Genomic DNA, 18,233 nt, shown 5'->3' on the forward strand with positions numbered 1-18,233 from the left:
TTAACAAAATTGTATCACCTTGTTCATTTCTAGGTAATAATAAATCCTTAATCTTTTCTAGGATTTTTCCAGGTATTGATGTCAAGCCGATTGGCCTATAATTTCCTGGATCCATGCCCACCTTTTGTTTTTTTTAGATTGGAACCCTATCAGACCTTTCTCAGTCCCCTGGTAGTTCCCTTGTTTTACAGGAGTTTTGAAATATTACATTCAGTGGCTCTGAGATTACATCTGCCAGCTCCTTCAGAACCCTTGAGATGTAAGCCATCTTGTTCAGGTGATTTGTACTCATCCTTTGTAATCTTATAGTTTGTTGAAGTCAGCTCTCTGAAAGTCTAAAACACTGCTTTCACTTTGTTCAGATTGTCTTGGTGTTTAGACTTGGGTTTTGGTCCTAAAGTTATCCCTTCCCTTCTAGTTTTAGATTAAAGCCTTTCAGATGGAATGAACCAGTTGTTTTCCAAACATATTTTCCTTGTCCTTTGAGGGTTACAATTTTGGGGGAAAAATTGTAGTTGTATTTTATAAACTGAAGACCCAGACTGTTGAGGGCAATATGCTGACTCTGTAAACCTCTTAGAGAGTGAGTTTTAAGTTCAGATCAATTTTATTTTGAAGAATATAAGTAGTAATAATTTAACATTCCCATTATTCCCATTTATGTTCCTTATGGTGGTGTGGGTATTCAATTTATCTTACCATTCAAAACATTTTTTTTTATCTCCAGGGCAATGTCTACATATTTGTTCATGGTGCATTGTATAATACAGTTGTAGACAGTGCAGTTATAATTATAGGCTCTTACTTATTTTAAGTTTTTAAAGTGACATTAAGAAATTCTTCAGATTTCCCCTTTTGCTTTTATCTTCTTCAAAGTTAAGCATTCTTTTTAATTGACTGGAAAGGATTTTGGCTTTATTCTGTGTCCTAGAGAAATGATGTATGGGTAATCCAACTGTAGTACTTCTGAAAGGAAACACAGATTAAGTATTACATATGCTATATTATACAATAAGATAATGAAATAAAAAGTACATTTTAAAATAACTAAATATACAATATATGCTGTTTCATGAATTATATTGAGCTTCTTCTAGAAAGACTGAATTATTGTTTATAAATTATACTTTCAGTTAAATAAGTACACTGATGTATAAGTACACAGACTTATGCAGATGGACAGTTTAAATATTTTTCTCCAAAAAAAAAAGTATGATTTCTCCCATTTTTATGTCTGCAGTAGCCAGCCAGTGGTCTCTGTAAGAAAGGGAAGAATCACTTGGATATATTCAGGTCTTTTGCATTCTAGGCATCTATTAAATAATAACTCAGATCTGCTCAGTTAGATTCTGATTGCGCAAGGCGACTAAGTCACTTTCTTGTCCTGTAATTTGGGGGTTGTTTGATCTGAGAAAGTAGACAGAATCCCAATGTGCGATCTCGATAGTCTGAGACTGCCGTTGATTCTTTTACTGCTGTAACCTAAGCCATCCCGAAGAGATGGTGAAAGGGAGACAAATCCTTGCTGGTCACAGGGACATCGCAAAGTACCTGTTTGAACCAAGGGAAGCTCTCCAAAGCGGCGGTAAATAAACAGCCCCCAGGCTGACAAACTCGGAGACGGCTCCGGAGGAAAGGCAGTGAAAGTGAAAGTGAGTCTATTTGGTGAGATTTTTTTTTCTTTGAGAATGATTGCCCAAAGAAACTTTTTTTTTCTAGGATAAATTAGTCCTTTATGCTAAGAATAAAGCAGCAAAATGTATCTCTATTGGACTGCCTCAGAAAGTTTTTTCCCCCTTTTTTTTCTATGTAACAACATTTTGTGGATTGAAGTGATTGTAACGCTTCCCGTTTCTCCTCTTAAGTGAATGAACTGATTTTTTCTTCTATTTCCTGTTACCTTATTTTTTGGCTGAACTAAAACTTCTTTTTAATTTTAACAATCCTTCCTCCTACTGTTTATTAAATTTTATTAAAGATACTTAAGAGACTTTTGCTTTTTTTTTTCAAACCTGAAACGAATAAGAGAAAGTTGAATCTGCCATTCGGAAGCCAGAATTTGGTTTTTCTTTTTCTTTTGAAACAATGTATCCTTTGTTCTACTTTCCTTGATTTTACTGAAGTTGGAGGATTTGCAGCTTGTTTGTGGACTGATAACATCTCAAGGACACGGACTGTTCCTTTGCAGGTGTCTGTGAGAAATATTTTGGGCAAGGGAAGGAAAAGAAAAGATAGAACCCTCCATCTCTGAAAAAATTAGAAGAAACTTGTGCATAAGTGCATAGTTTGTGCATAGTTTACTTGGACTTCAGTAAGGCTTTTGATAAGGTAGACCATAACCTACTACTAGATAAAGTAGAAGAATGTGGGTTAGACAGCATCACCACCAGATGGATTCATAACTTGCTGACCAACCGCACTCAACGTGTAGTCCTCAATGGAACTGCATCTACATGGAGGAAAGTATGCAGTGGAGTACCTCAAGGCTCTGTTTTAGGCCCAGTACTCTTCAACATCTTCATCAATGATTTGGATGAGGGAATAAATGGGGAACTCATCAAATTTGCAGATGACACCAAGCTGGCAGGAATAGCCAACACTCCAGAAGATAGGCTTAAGGTACAGAAGGATCTTGACAAACTTGAACATTGGGCACTATCTAATAAAATGAAATTCAATGGTGAAAAGAGTAAGGTTCTACATTTAGGCAACAAAAACAAAATGCACAGGTACAGTATAGGTGGTACTATCCTCAATAGTAGTAACTGTGAGAGGGATCTTGGAGTTCTAGTGGATAACCATTTAAATATGAGCCAGCAGTGTGCAGCAGCTGCCAAAAAAGCCAACACAGTTCTAGGCTGCATCAACAGAGGGATAGAATCAAGATCACGTGAAGTGTTAATACCACTTTATAATGCCTTGGTAAGGCCACACTTGGAATACTGCATTCAGTTCTGCTCGCCACGATGTAAAAAAGATGTGGAGACTCTAGAAAGAGTGCAGAGAAGAGCAACAAAGATGATTAGGGGACTGGAGACTAAAACATATGAAGAACGGTTGCAGGAACTAGGTATGTCTAGCTTAAGAGAAAGAAGGACTAGGGGAGACATGATAGCAGTGTTCCAATATCTCAGGGGTTGCCACAAAGAAGAGGGAGTCAAGCTATTCTCCAAGGCACCTGAGGACAGAACAAGAAGCAATGGGTGGAAACTAATCAAGGAGAGAAGCAACTTAGAACTGAGGAGAAATTTCCTGACAGTTAGAACAATTAATCAGTGGAACAGCTTGCCTCCAGAAGTTGTGAATGCCCCAACAGTGGAAGTCTTTAAGAAGATGTTGGATAGCCATCTGTCTGAAACGGCATAGGGTTTCCTGCCTAGGCAGGGGGTTGGACTAGAAGACCTCCAAGGTCCCTTCCAAAAGTGAAAAGATATTGAAGAGTGAATTTGACTATCTGGAGCTCTACCTCTCTTGTCAAGATATGGATTTGATGATGGAATTAAGAAGAGAAACAGCTTTACAAAGACATCTGATAATCAAAGACATGTTAATTTTAATACCAGCTGAAGGGCAACGAGACTAAATGAGGAGCAATATTCATCCTTTTTGCCTTCCCTATTCAGCTTTCTAATTCTATGGCTAAAACGTATCCCTCTAATTATGTTTTCCAATTATTAAAGGAGATAATCCATGGCACAGGCTGCCTTCTTCTCATCCAACCTTTATATAGGATGATCCCGTCCCTGGGACCCTACCATGAAGCCTGTATATGAGCCACCAAGTCTGTGCTGCCAAAATCCATATCACTATTAAATGAAAGCTGAAGGTTTTTTTCCCCTGTATCTTTGCAGAAGATTCAGTGCCCATTTGGATATTTGCAGCCCAGCTCCAACAGGCATGCTTATGTGAATCTACAGTTCATTAAAAGAACAGAAGTTTATCCTTCTAAAGATCCCAGATTTGTTTTCATCTCTTAGGAAAAAAATCATGAAGTGAAGACAAGTATGCATCTTAATCTGATTATCAGACTGACCTAATGAAGTATCCCTTTAGTACCTATCTCCTATCGTGTTTTCTACAATGAAATGGAATGGAATAGAATAAAATAAAATAAGAAATAATAGGAATAGGAATAGGAATAGAATAAAGAACAGAATAGAATAGAATAGAATAGTTAGAAGGGACCTGGAGGTCTTCTACTCCAGCTCCCTGCTTAGGCAGGAAACTATACGATTTCAGACAATTTGTTATCCAATCTCTTTTTTAAAACTTCCAGTGTTAGAGCATTTACAACTTTGGAGGCAAGTTGTTCCACTGGACAAGTGTGATTAGACACACAAGGAATTATTCTCTGGTGCAGCAGCTCTCAAATGTACATGAAAAGCAACAGAGAATTCTTTATTGGTCAAATGTGATTGAATACACAAAGAATATGCCTCCAGTCTTTAAGCTCATAGTGTAAACATAAACAGCAAGTAATAAGTCATAGATCATAAATCATAATTAACAATCATTAATTACAAACAAAAAATGATAAATCATAAGAAACCAAAAGATCATAGTAGGAAAGATGAGAAATGTGACAGTGCTGTGGGAATTAAGTGTTCAGTAGAGTGATGGCACAAGGGAAAAAACTATCTAGGTCTATTACATATACAATAGAGATGGAAAATAGGTTTCAAAACTGGACACTTCTGAGAAGACACCTGGTGAACTGTAGCAGGAAAGTCATTCAAATTATTGGAATTGCAGAAAAACACACAAGAAGTCAGAAAAAAATGCAAGAGGCTCTCAGATGAAACCATCAAAATAGCTGATCAAAGAAAAGCAGCCAAGGCATGAGGCAAATGGGAAGAAGATTTAATGCAGTTTTCCAGAGGGTAGCAAAGGATAATTAACTACATTGGGAAGAACGATGTAAAGAACTCGAAGCAAACTACATGAAGGATCACACCCAATGTATTTATGCAAGTCAAAAAGATCCAAATACCATTTATTGGTTGAAAAGGCATCATTAAAAACAAGCAAGGGAAAGAACTGTCTGAACAACAAGGCCCCAAGAATAGAAGGTAAGAATGTACTGAAGAACTGTATGCAGATAGTAAACAGGCCCAACCTCAGGACGATGAACTGGCCATCCTCGAGAAAGAGATCCTACGGACAATGAAGCAACTGCCAGACAGAGAGTTGACACTATTTCTGCAGAATTACTGAGACCTGTACTACTCCGTTTCATTAAAGACCTGTGCCAGAAAAACTGGGAAATCAAAACATGACCATAGGATTGGAAACATTCAGTGTTCATCCCACTGCCAAAAAGGGTGCCTCTGAACATTGCTCCAATTATTGTACAATTGCTGTCATCCCTGATGTCAGCAGGAGTCTGCTTAAAATTATACAACATCTAGCACCAACCATCAAAACAGAATTACCAGATGTCCAAGGCAATTTCCAAAGGGGTCATGCTTCTACAAGTATATTGCAAATCTCTGCTGGATCATGGAAAAAATCTAATGAATATCAAAAGATCATTTACATGTGCTTCATCGATTACAAGAAAGCCTTTGATGGAGAAAAGAGCTGACGTCGCGATGGTACGACGTGCGATCTCGGAGCCCCAAGATCGCAGATGACACTTTTGCCGCTGGACGGTCCATTCGGACCTAAACCATCCCAAGGAGACGGTGACAGGGAAGAGTATGTCTTGCTGATCTCAGGGACACCACAAAGTCCCTGATTGATCCAAGAGAATCTCTTCTTGCCAGAGGCATTAAGAACAGCTTCAAGCTGCCGAAGTTGAGACAGCTCCGTAATGGGAGGAAAGGAGAAAGAGAAAGTGTGTCCATCTGGTGAGGAATCTTATTTTTGTAAAAGATTGCCCAAAAAAGATTGAAGTTAAATTAAACTGGTAAAGAAAAGGAAATAAGCAGCGAAATTAAGCATTATTGGACAGTGTGTTACCTTTTTATTTTATTTTTTTCTATGAATGGAAGTTTTGTAAACATTTATTACTTTTTAAAGTGAAAGTATCGGATTTTGTTCTTCTATTTCTTGTTTTACCTATGGCAGTGATGGTGAACCTATGGCACGCGTGCCACAGGTGGCAGGCGGAGCCATTTGTCAAGTCACTTCCGGTTTGCTTGGAGGATCCTTTTGAGCGCTCTGAAGGCTTCAGGGAAGCCTCCGGATGGTCTCTGAAGCCTCCGGAGGGCCTCCGGAGGGACGGGGGAGGCTCTTTTCGCCCTCCCCAGGCTCCTATAAAGTCTCTGGAGCCTGGGGAGGGCAAAAAAAGCATGTAAAAATGGGGGGGTCACACGTTGCATTATGGGTGCGGCACGCCCGCACACGCCCCCCCTTGCGCTCCCCCCACTTGTGGCACACAAGCCAAAAAAGGTTCGCCATCGCTGACCTATGGATTAAATATTTTCCTTTATTTCTACAATACTGGTTGGGAAGGATTTTTTTCTTTTTCTTTTGTTTCATTTAAGAATTTTGTTTCTTCTAAGCCTGAAACATAAAGAAGATATAAAAGGAATATAAAGAGGGTAGTAATCTTAAAGGGAAAAGAAGTTACACTGCCACTTGGAAGTTGGAGGTTGAGACCTGGAAACATTGCTTTTTCTTTTTTCCCTTTGATCATTTTGACCTTGCACTTCAAAGGCTTCAGCTTGTTTATAGAGAAGAGCATGGGTTGTTTACACAGGTGCTCTTTGAATGCTTGTTGGTAGCTGGAAAGAAGTGAAAACAAAGATTTGTTTTTAAACTAGAGTGTTTACTAATTGGAAAGATGGCACGACATCAAAAAGAAACCATAACATTACAACAGATTATGTTTGGAATTCAAAAATTATTAGAAAAAACAGAGAGAATTGAGAAGAGATGGGAAAATATTGAAAATATAAATTGTAATGTTATAAAACCTGATGGAAAAATGGAAGATATCCAGCAAATGGAAAAAGTGGAGGCTAGAGTCCTAAAAACCCAAGGGGAAAAATGAACAAAGAGGCAAGATAACTGTGGATATTGACAGTGAACTGAGTGTGGTTGGAAATGGAAAGAGTGGAAGAAGAAAAGGTAAGATAGATGGAAAGGTGTTTTACTCCAGAAGAAGAAAAAAGAGAAGAATTGATGGACTTAAGGAGAGAAACTTTGACAAAAACACTACTGATAACCAAAGATAAGCTGATTAAAGAAGTTGATGGTTTTGAGATTTTATAAGATATGTAACAAGCAACAAGTTGCAAAGAGAAGTCCAAACAAATTTGATTAAGGAAATAACCAGAAGATCAATTCCACAAATGGCAAAAGAAATAGTACTACACTATTACTGGAAAGACACAGGTTGAGATATGAAAATTAATACTAAAACACTAGTTAAATTTAGTTAAAACTAGAGCATTATGTTAAAAATGTAGTGATAATAGATAAAGTTAGATAAATAATTGATAATGGTAACAATGTATACATATGTATTGGTTTGATAAGAGGAAATTTGGTATAAATTTTAAATGGTGAAAAAGGGGGAAAAGTAAGTTAAATTTAGTCAAACTATTGTTAAATAAATGACTGATAATGATAATAATGTAATAATTTGTATTGATAAAAGGGAAATTGGATATAAATTGTAAACAATGATTAAGAAAAGGTCAAAAAATTGTTATTAAACATAATTAATTTTTATTTTGAATGTGTTATAAAGATATAATGTGGCTAGATGATATTGAAAATAGATAAGGGAATGCTATTATGTGGTTTTGTTTTAAACTTTGGAATGTTTGTTATAAAGGGACATTAAAATAACTATAGTTATATGAAGGATGACGTATGATGATAGCAATATATATAAATATATTGATGTAAAATATATAACTTGATATGAATCATAGGTGATGACTGTGGAAAGGATGTACGAAAGTTCTTTGTAACCAATTGACACACTTTCTACAATTTGTAATGGAAGATGATTTTAAGGAGTTTGTGTTTATTCTAAATAAATATATACGTGTGTGTGTGTGTGTGTGTGTGTGTGTTGTATTTGTGCTGATAAATAAATAAAGGGAGACTATATATATAGAATCTAAAATTGGGGTAAAGAATGGTGGAAGGAACATCAATAATATTCAGTATACTGGTGATATAACTCTCTTCTCAGAAACCAAAGAAGGCCTGGAACTGATCAAGAAAAAGAAAGAAAGAGAATTTCAGTCTCTTTCCGAACACCCAAAAAATCAATTTCATGACCAATGCAAGGAAGAAAAATTTCAAGAGAGAAATTGATGGTGAAGAGATAGAATGTGTGAAAAAAATCATTTTCCTAACATCACAAATAGCTCAATGTGGTAAATGCAGCACAGTAATAAAACACTGGATTGCACTGGATTGCATAGATGAACCTGAACTGAATATGGAAAAGCAAGGACATCAGCCAGACAACGAAATGTAGATTAGTTCATTCTATTGTGTTCCCCATAGCTATCTATGATTGTGAAAGTTGGACCTTAAAAAAAGCAAGATAGGAAGAAAATTTATTTGAATGAGCTGAGGTGCTGGAGAAAGCTGCAGTATATTTCTTAGATAGCAAAGGTAAGTAAAAAGCAAGTACTGGAGTACCCAACACCAGACATAGAAGGGAAAACTATGAAACTGTGCGGCAGCCTCTACTTTGCTTGTTTGCTATCGGCTGCCATAGAAACGGGGAGGGAGGGAGAGGGAGGTATTTGTGTTGGGGAATTTATGGTGCTGGAGGAGTTATCAAAAGGGAGTGGTCCTCATCATCTTCTGTGCATGCTGATGACCTGTGTTTGGACTTGGTCAAGGTCAACCATCTCTGCATACCATCTGAATGAGGTTTTTGAAGATGCACCCCACATAACACCTTTGGGAGTTGGGTTGGGTTAATTGGGGGGGGGATGCTGGGCAAACATTTGATATGTACATGTTCGTGCCTTTTTGGCTCAGATCTTGCTTTCCTTTCGCTGCTATCTTTTCATAATCAGTAAAAGTATCTTTAATTCCACAAACAATGGAGTTGGGAGTTTTCTTTCTTGGCTATTGAAGGAGACATGCCTGACATTAAGCAAGATCTCCCACCTCCCACCCATCCCAGAGCTAAAAACGTCCGTGAGGGGTGCATATAAAGAAAAACAAAGATGTCTAATCTCTGCAGTGACCAGAAAGACATGTCAGCTACTGGATCCTCTTTTCCTTTGGAAACAGAATGGATGGCTGAACTGGATTTGGAGGAAACATCCACCCGGCCCAGATGGTCGTTGGGAGGGTGGCAGAAGAGTGATCCCGAGGAGACTCCAGCCGGAGTCACTACTAGCTAACGCCAGCAACCAGAGGCCGCCTGGCAGGAAGCCGAAAAAGAGGACCTCATGATGACCCATGCTTTGAAACTTCTTCAAAAAGCATGGGAGAAGCACCATTTCTGTGAAAGCCACACTGAAAAAGGGAGATTGAATTAGCCGAGCAGGCGGTGGGACCAGCAGACGACCTGTCTAACCCGGAGCTGGCGAGGATGGAGGAGCCACAGCTGCAGCAGCCATTCGAGCCCCTCCAAGGGGGGGGGAGTGGGGCCCCGCAGTCATCGAATTCCAAAAATTCCTCCCCTTGGAGTGAAGTACAGAGGAGATCCCAAATAATTGGGGGGGGGGGTGTTGTTTAGGTTTGGAATTATATGCAGCAATATGGGGAGGATTCGCTTGCTTGCTATCGGCTGCCATAGAAATGGGGAGGGAGGGGTGTGTGAGATATTTGGGTTGGGGAATTTATGGTGCTGGAGGAGTTATGAGAAGGGAGTTTGGTTCTCACCATCTTTTTCGCATGCTGATGGCCTGTGTTTGGACTTGGTCAAGGTCAACCGTCTCTGCATACCATCTGAATGAGGTTTTTGAAGATGCACCCCACATGCACCTTTGGGAGTTACAGATTGGTCCTGGGTTGGGGTAATTGGGGTGCTGGGCAAACATTTGATATGTACATGTTCGTGCCTTTTTGGCTCAGATCTTGCTTTCCTTTGGCTGCTATCTTTTCACAGCCAATAAAAGTATCTTTAATTCCACAAACAATTGGTTATTGAAGGAGCACGCTTGACACTGTGTCTCATTTACTCTGGCCATGTCATGTGAGAAAATTCACTGGAGAAAGCAATTATGTTTGGAAGAGTGAGATGTAAAAGAAGCCAGGCCACCAAAGAACACAGTGGACACTAGCAAATCTGGTAAGACAGCATAGAAAACTTGAAGAAATAGTGGGATAGGAAGACATGAAGAGACTGGGCCATAGAATTACCAAGAGTCGGACTCGACTTAATAGATATCAATATCATTATCATCATAAGTTCTGGGTCTGACTATTTAAAGAGACACTCAATAAAACAGCAAGAACGGCACTGACTAAGTGGAATAATACATGGGAGCAAATCCATCTACACAGTGAAAATTAATAAACTACAGTAATTAGTACACACTCCATATCATTATTTAATACTCTTGTAAACAGTTTTCAAGCTGTGACTCTAATATGCTTTTTAAGAGCTTATCCTTTAGACAGAGTAATGACCCCAAAAATTCTCAATATACCGTACATAGCTTAGTTTTTCAGCAACAACATTGACTAAAACTTCTGTTCATGAATGAATCCCAGTTGTGTAACACTATTCCGCTTTAAAAGAAAAATAGAAAAGGACTAGTAGTGAGGACATATAGGTTCTAGTCTACTCTTAACCACAGAATTTCACTGGGTGGCTTTGGGTCACAGTCTGTCAGTAGAACATACCTCACAGTATGATTGTTGTAAAGCAAAATAGAGGTATCTGTAAAAGACACAGAATGTAAATCAGATAGATAGATGATAGATAGATAGATAGATAGATAGATAGATAGACAGACAGACAGACAGACAGACAGACAGACAGACAGACAGACAGACAGACAATAATACCTGAGGCCTGAAGATGATTTTTCTCTTTTGGATCCAGAGTTCTTATAAGAATTTATAAGAGGTGTACTTCTGTTTGACGATATTTTCGAATTTGGTGTTTTAAAGCTGTATTCCTCTCTACTCATTCCATAATGCCTTGTTGTTTTTTTGCATGAATTGCAGGTAATTAGCTAAAGAGATAAGGGAAGTCCACATGCTATTAAGCTCAATTTACTTAGACATTAATATACACTAGTACAATTAAGTATTTCATGGAAATGACTAAGAATTCATAAGAAATATATTCCAAATCTACAAAGTTCTGCCAAAAAATCTTATAATCACTATTTATTAATTTAAGTAAAATAATATTTCAAACTTGATATATGCCAACACATCACAGTCTCTTGTGGAAATTGCACAACTGCATTTCAGGAAAACAAAAGGCACCAAGAATTTGGCTCCTTTACTTTCCAACATTTTTGCTGTCGGTACATTCCTGCCGTGGGGAAGACATTAGACTAGATGGATCTCAAAGATCATATCCAATATTCTATGGTCATAGTTGCTCCAATTATTGTGTCAGAAATATGGATTAAGAAAATAGAGAAAATTCCTAAAGCTGTATGAATTATATTATTTTCCAAGGCACCTGAGGGTAGAACAAGAAGCAATGGGTGGAAACTAATCAAGGAGAGAAGCAACTTAGAACTGAGGAGAAACTTCCTGACAGTTAGAAAAATTAATGAATGGAACAGCTTGTCTCCAGAAGTTGTGAATGCCCCAACACTGGAAGTCTTTAAGAAGATGTTGGATAGCCATCTGTCTGAAACGGTATAGGGTTTCCTGGCTAGGCAGGGGGTTGGACTAGAAGACCTCCAAGGTCCCTTCCAACTCTGCTATTGTATTGTATATTATGCTATTAGCGTTTATCAATTCAACCACGTAATGTTACAATGGAAAAGACTTTTTGTTGTTTCTATTTATTTGCTTTTCTTAATATACTTTAGTCTTAATAACTTTTTATTCTATTACTATGAGGCAAATTGCATCACGTTTAAACTTACCAGGGCATTCTTTGATTCCTTGTACTTCCTCAAGAGCTTTGTTTGCTTTAAACTTAGCCTGTAGTTTTTTTTTTCTAGATTGAGTATTTTTTCTGTCCTTGATGTTATTTTCATTTTGGGCAATAGACGTATTCTATAGTTATTGGGAAAAAGAAATTGGAAACAGTAGCAGCACACCGGATTTACAGGATCTTCCTTTTTGCCTGAAAATAAGAACAGTAAAGTTCTCTGAATTTTAATTATAAAGTGATATATTGTAATACAATCAATTAAAATTTCATTGTTTTTAAACTAAGGTTTAACAAGAGGAAAGCCATAAATGCACATATACTAGCCAAGGCTACTAGCAAATGCAACCTTTTCTCACCGAGTGAACTGTCTGGCACAATAATCTGCTGCTCAGCTGCCTGCTGGTTGAAAAATCTTTCTTAAGCTGCATAAAAGCAACTGAAAATACTTCCCATCTTTATAGAAGCAAACTTGGCACTTTTAAAGCTAATTCCATAAACAAAAAGAAATATCACAGAATTACCACTCTCTCCCCAGAGTTCATGCTGAAAACATATTAAAGGGAAAGTTGACTATTAAATATACGAGGGGGGAAATCTCCAGAGGCAGAGGCAATATGTGTGTCAGAAAATGTACAAAGGCTTTCAGACTTAGTTATTTCCAGAAGCACATATTAACTAAATCCACAAAAAAGGCTTCTCTGTTGCAGCACTCACCCATTGGAACAACCTTTCATTTAAGATAAAATCTGCCCCCACCTTTTTATCCTCTGGAAGAGCCTGAAGACTTGGCTCTGCCAGTTGGCCTAGGAACTAAATGGGGGAGTTCCACACTGGAGATGGCTACTGGATTGATGGCAGACTCCACGTTCCTTCCCTGCTCTCCACTCATTCATCTTTTATATTCATCAATATGAATACACCCGAAAGACAGACAAGGAACAAGGATGGAAACTGATCAAGGAAAGATTTAACTTAGAAATAAGGAGACATTTTCTGACAGTGCCTTCAGAAGTTGTGTGTGCTTCATCATTCTCCAGTCTCTTTCAAAAAGAGACTGGACAACCACTTGTCAGAAATGATAGAAGCTTGAACAACAGGTTGGATTAGATGATCTACAAGGTCCCTTCCAACCCTGTGATTCTATGATTCTGTAAGGGTCTCCTGCTTAAGCAGGGGTTGGGCTAGACAACCGCCTAACCCTAAAAGATCCCTTCCAACTCTTGTTATTCTGTGATTCTGTTCTTGTTGTGTTCCTTTTTCATTATATTACTGTTCTCTCATTTTACTTCTGGATTTTTTTACTTTTTATTATATTAAGCAACCTAGAAAAAACACATAGGAAATAAATTTAACAAATAAAATAATAAAAATAAAAGTTCCAATATTCCCTCCCTTTTCCCTCCTGTCTTCCAAGCTATACATATTCAGTTCTTCCAATGTTGCTTGGAGTGTTCAGACCATGCATAATTTTTGTTGCCCATCTCTGCACTCACTCAATCCTATCAATATCTTTAAGTGAGTTCTCCAGAACTAAGAATAGTATTCTAAATGGAGTCTACTAAACTGCTATATCGTGGGTTTAGGACCTCCTTTTTCCTCTGGTGATCCCTTTAGTGATACATCCCAGAATCTTGTTTGCCTTCACAACTGGCTACATTGTTAACTCATTCTGCAATCATCAGCTATAACCACACCTAAATCTTTTTCTTCCAAATTGTTCTGTTTAACACTGTACCCCCAAATTGTACCCTGACAAATGATTTTTTTTCACAAGTGTATGATCTTACATTTAGAAACACTGAATTGCAGTTTCCACATTTTTTACCAATTTTCCAGAAATGTCAAATCATTTTCCACATTACGAATACCCTTAGGAATGTCACCTGTATTACATGTCATTGGCAAAAAGGCAAATCTTACCTAGTAATCTGTTATATGACTTACAAACACATTTGAACAGAACACTCCACTTGTGACTGGTCTCTGTTCAGACAGTCCCATGTTAACAATCACAAATTGGGATCTATTCTGAATCAACTTCCTATCCACTGAATCACCCAATGTTTAAGTCCTAACTTGCACAACTTTTTAATGAGATCTTAATCAAACTGTATCAAAGAGTTTGCTAAAATCCAGATAGGCTATGTCCACAGCACCACCTCCATTCAAAATATTTGTAATATAGTTTAAAAATTAATCTCTGACTAATTAAAAATAAAATTATTCATAAGCTTAAACTTCCAGGCTAACTGCTCATTTAATAATTGATATTACATCATTTTTAAAAAAAGAAAAAAATTCAATTCACCCAATAAAATGGTTATCATAAATGTGTTAGTTTTTAAAGACTCTATATTATAGTTATTTGTGGTAACAGAATAAACCAGTTATCACCAAAGAGATAAGAGATTTCAAGAAGTGATTATTTAGTAGAATGTGGTAAATTAAATTTCTTCAGTTTAACTCTTCAGTATGTTGAAAAAACAAACTTCTGACACAAAATTTCACTTAGCACCTCCCCAATCACATTGCTGGGTTATAATGAAATCAAGCCCCCTGAGTTCAGATTTCCTACAAATTAAGCAGGGCACTAATATTAGACAGAGATGGAGAAGACACAGAGAAGTTGGAGAATTAAATGTTACTGCTAATATAGTAGCTAGTGTGTGAGTTCATATCATAACTTCCTGTCCCACTTTTTTCATCTGCATGTAAACATGATTAGAGGGGAAATGAAAAGGGCATCCAAAAATGGAAATATTCTGCAAATCATTTTTTAAAATAATAAGATTACTGACCGCAGTACAGAAATTTCATTTTCATATTTAAGAATGATAGCAAATTTATATATTCCATTTTTGAAAGATTAAAAGGCTGAAGGTACAGAAAAAGAAAAATCTCAAAAGGTTTTAATCTGACTTCAAAGGTGTACCAGAACTCCTGTGTAATTACCTTCCATGTTGCTGAGTGTCCATCTGTGGAGGAGACATGATACAAAGAAATGAGTTGTATATGTTTATATTGTACAATTTTTACTACATTACATTCGGACAATTTATAGCAAATTAAAATCAATAATAAAAACATTAAAAAATGAAAAAAATAGTAATCATTTTAAAATACTAACCAAACAAAAAATTGCTAAAATATCAATATAAATAGTAATTACTATGTTTTCAATATACTGTGGTATCTCCATCTGAGATAACAATAGTCATTTGAAAATTATCAACCATAAAATGATCTTGTAAGTCTATATTCTCATGAATATTGACAATCAGAAACGCCAAATTCAGCTGAGCATTTCTGAAATATGTAACAAAGAAAATGAATCTGGAATATTCATAAACATTTAGGAGGTTGCCAATTTCATCTTTCCAATTGTTTAGAATTTATTCATTTTAACTGATCAAACCATTTTATATGGTTATGCTTAAAATGTATTAAATTAACCACACACAATTAAAATTTCTGAAATGAATAAAACAAAAGAAATCGTATCCTGAGACCTATTTTATGATGGCTTTACCATTAGTTACCAGTCCTCTTTTAAGTTGTCTGACTTAATTAACATACACTGAACGACTCTGCATTCTAGTATATAACCACCAACTATTAAAGTAATCAGTAGGTTGAATGGCAGAACCTCTTGTGGGTTTGTTTGTTTTTATTTATTTCTCTCTTCTGGACATAACTCGCTCCTTTCTTTCTTTTTATTGTTTATCTTACTATTATTAAACGTTACGTGTCGCTCAGTGTTTTAAATTAGTCAGCCTTCTAAATCTGACAAATGAGGGAACAAGCGAGGATTATAAACCATTAAATTTGGTCAAACCAGAAAATGAGGCAGCCGCGATAGGAACAGACATGAGCGTTATAGAGGCATTTGGAAACCAGCAGAAATAAGAAAGTCAGGTGCACAAAAAGCCTTACAGCAAAAATCGCGCTTGGGCTGGGCACGTTCCCGCCAACTGTCGAGCCGCAGATTTAAGGAACCGGCATTTTCCCATCTCGGAGAAACCAAACCAACGATGCTTAAGCAGCGTAAAAACTAGAACCGCATAAGCTTGATAAGCGACGGAACCGGAAATAATTCATAGGCCTGTTTCCGGTTACCGGGTGGGAACAATAATGCCCGCATGAACGTTCCGTGCAAGAAAAGAACCGCGAGTGTTTATGCAGGTGATTTTAGCCCGCTCTGTTCTTTACAGCCATGAGCAGTACAATAACCATTAGCAGCAACACATTCTAATTTTTTTATATAATTTTTATTAAAACTAATTTTAAACTTTTAATACTCTTCTCTTGGGCAGGGGGGTTGCACTTAGAAAGACCTCCAAAGTCCCTTCTAGCCCTGTGATTCTATGAAACTGTAGGAAGGAAACAAAAAGATAAAAGCTAATGCAAATTACTGTAAAGAAAAAAAAAGAAAGCAAAGAAGCAGCAGAGTATTGAACTTCATGAACTCCATCCTACGCTCTTCCCTGCTGGTCCTTGTTCCAGCCAGGAAGGGGAAGCAGACTAAAAGGATCGACAGGATATTGCAGTCGAACTCCCATTTTCACGAACATTTACGTGCAGCAAGCAATAAGGGGCACTCCACCCACACCCATCCACCCCGAGCCCATATTCTAACTGAGTGCACTAGCTAATTCAGCCAAAAAAAGAAAGGGGAAAAAACGGGGTCCAATTCTTAGGCTCTGCTCCGTAGAGTTCAAGTTCAATCGTTTTCAGATTCACATTCATTCCCCTCATCAGAATGATTCTGATTATAGTAAAAGTTAAGGTTCCCCTCGCACCAGTGGTGGGTTTCAAATTTTTTTGGAACCTACTCTGCGGGTGTGGCCTCCTTTGTGGGAGTGGCTTGCGGGCCATGTGACCTGGCGGGAGTGGCTTGCGGGCCATGTGACCGGGTGGGAGTGGCTTGGCAGTCATGTGACCAGGTGGGCATGGCTAACTTGGAAAATGTGGTGAAACTCACTTAACGACGCTCTTGCTTAGCAACCAAAATTTTGGGCTCAATTGTGGTCATAAGTTCTCTTTCTTTTTCTTTCTTTCTTTCATCTCTCTCTCCCACTTTCTTTTTTTCTTTCTTTCTCTCTCTCTCTCTCTGGCTCTTTGTCTCTCTCTCCCTCCCTCCCTCTCTGTCTCCCTCTGTCATTTTCTCTGTATCTGTCTGTCTGTCTGTCTGTCTCTCTCTCTCTATATATATATATATCTGTCTCTCTCTCCTCCCTCCCCCATCTCTGTCACTGTGTGTGTGTGTGTGTCTGGCTGTCTCTCACTCACTGTGTGTGTGTGTGTCTGTCTCTGTCTCTCCCTCTCTCTGTCTCTCTCCCCTCCCTTCCTCTCTCTCTGTCACTCTGTGTGTGTATGTGTGTGTGTCTCTCTCACTCATTTACTTAATCACTCACTCTGTGTGTATGTCTCTCTCTGTGTATCTCCCTCTCTCCCTCTCTCCGTCACTCTGTGTGTGTATGTGGGTGTGTCTGTCTCTCACTCATTCACTTAATCACTCACTCTGTGTGTGTCTCTCTCTGTCTGTCTATCTTTCTCTCCCTCCCTCCCTCCGCCTCTCTGTCTCTGTCTGTGTGTCTGTGTGTGTGTGTCTCTCAGTCTCTCTCTGATTCGCTCCCTCACTCCCTCTGTTTCTCTTTGTTCCTCTGTCTGTCTGTCTGTCTGTCTCTCTCTCTCACACACACACACACACACACACACACACACACACACACTGTGGTCACCTTGTTGAGTGTTCCAATCACATTTGAAACACTCAACAACTGGCCTGCATTTATGGTATTTTGCAGCATTCTGCAGTCATAGGACCAAAATATATGGTTAAAAGTACCTGGCAGCGCCGTTTTTCCTTGGGGGGGCTCCTCAGAACATCCCAAGACTTCGGAGGGAAGCTTACAGCCCGGAGCAGGAGCAAAGCCCCTTTTCCAACTGGCATTTCCTCGCTTGGAGGGCTTCGGAGGGAAGCTTCTGCAGAAGCCCGGGCGAGTGACAACAAGTTCCCGCCGTTACGAAGTCTCCGAGGCTGTAATTTTCTGAGCTGTGTACGCGCGCCTGTTTTCCACGGCATGGAGCAGCGGCGAGGTTCTGCGTGGCCGGCATTGACTCTGGAGGCCATCCGGGAAGACGAGGAATGCGAGGGGGGACCCTGTCCCCCACTGATGGCCTCCGGAATCATCGCTGGCCATGCAGAGCCTTGCTATTGCTCCACGCCGTG

At 38.4% G+C, this 18,233-nt stretch overlaps 1 protein-coding gene across 1 annotated transcript; it reads right to left on the minus strand.

The window, feature by feature from the left end:
* Positions 1 to 569: 569 nt before the first annotated feature.
* On the minus strand, positions 570 to 16,103 carry RMP24 (ribonuclease MRP subunit p24). Its single transcript, XM_081969993.1, has 5 exons — positions 15,935 to 16,103; positions 14,954 to 14,976; positions 11,991 to 12,193; positions 10,945 to 11,114; positions 570 to 966 (listed from the first exon to the last, which is right to left on the minus strand). The coding sequence occupies exons 1-5, from the start codon at positions 16,009 to 16,011 to the stop codon at positions 819 to 821; spliced, it is 621 nt and encodes a 206-aa protein (XP_081826119.1). The 5' UTR covers positions 16,012 to 16,103; the 3' UTR covers positions 570 to 818.
* Between the last annotated feature and the right edge of the window lie 2,130 nt (positions 16,104 to 18,233).

This window comes from Natrix helvetica (genome assembly GCF_964273705.1).
Source record: "Natrix helvetica genome assembly, chromosome: Z".
NCBI classification, from domain to species: domain Eukaryota; kingdom Metazoa; phylum Chordata; class Lepidosauria; order Squamata; family Natricidae; genus Natrix; species Natrix helvetica.

Bases quoted from the DNA above. Each gene is read 5' to 3' on its own strand.
- RMP24 (XM_081969993.1), bottom strand. From the start codon at position 16,011: ATGGGAAAATGCCGGTTCCTTAAATCTGCGGCTCGACAGTTGGCGGGA. The intron at 14,977-15,934 runs GTAAGGCTTTTT...TCTCCTCCACAG, and splicing joins GCCCAAGCGCGATTTTTGCT to ATGGACACTCAGCAACATGG. The intron at 11,115-11,990 runs GTAAGTTTAAAC...TTATCTCTTTAG, and splicing joins AGGAATCAAAGAATGCCCTG to CTAATTACCTGCAATTCATG.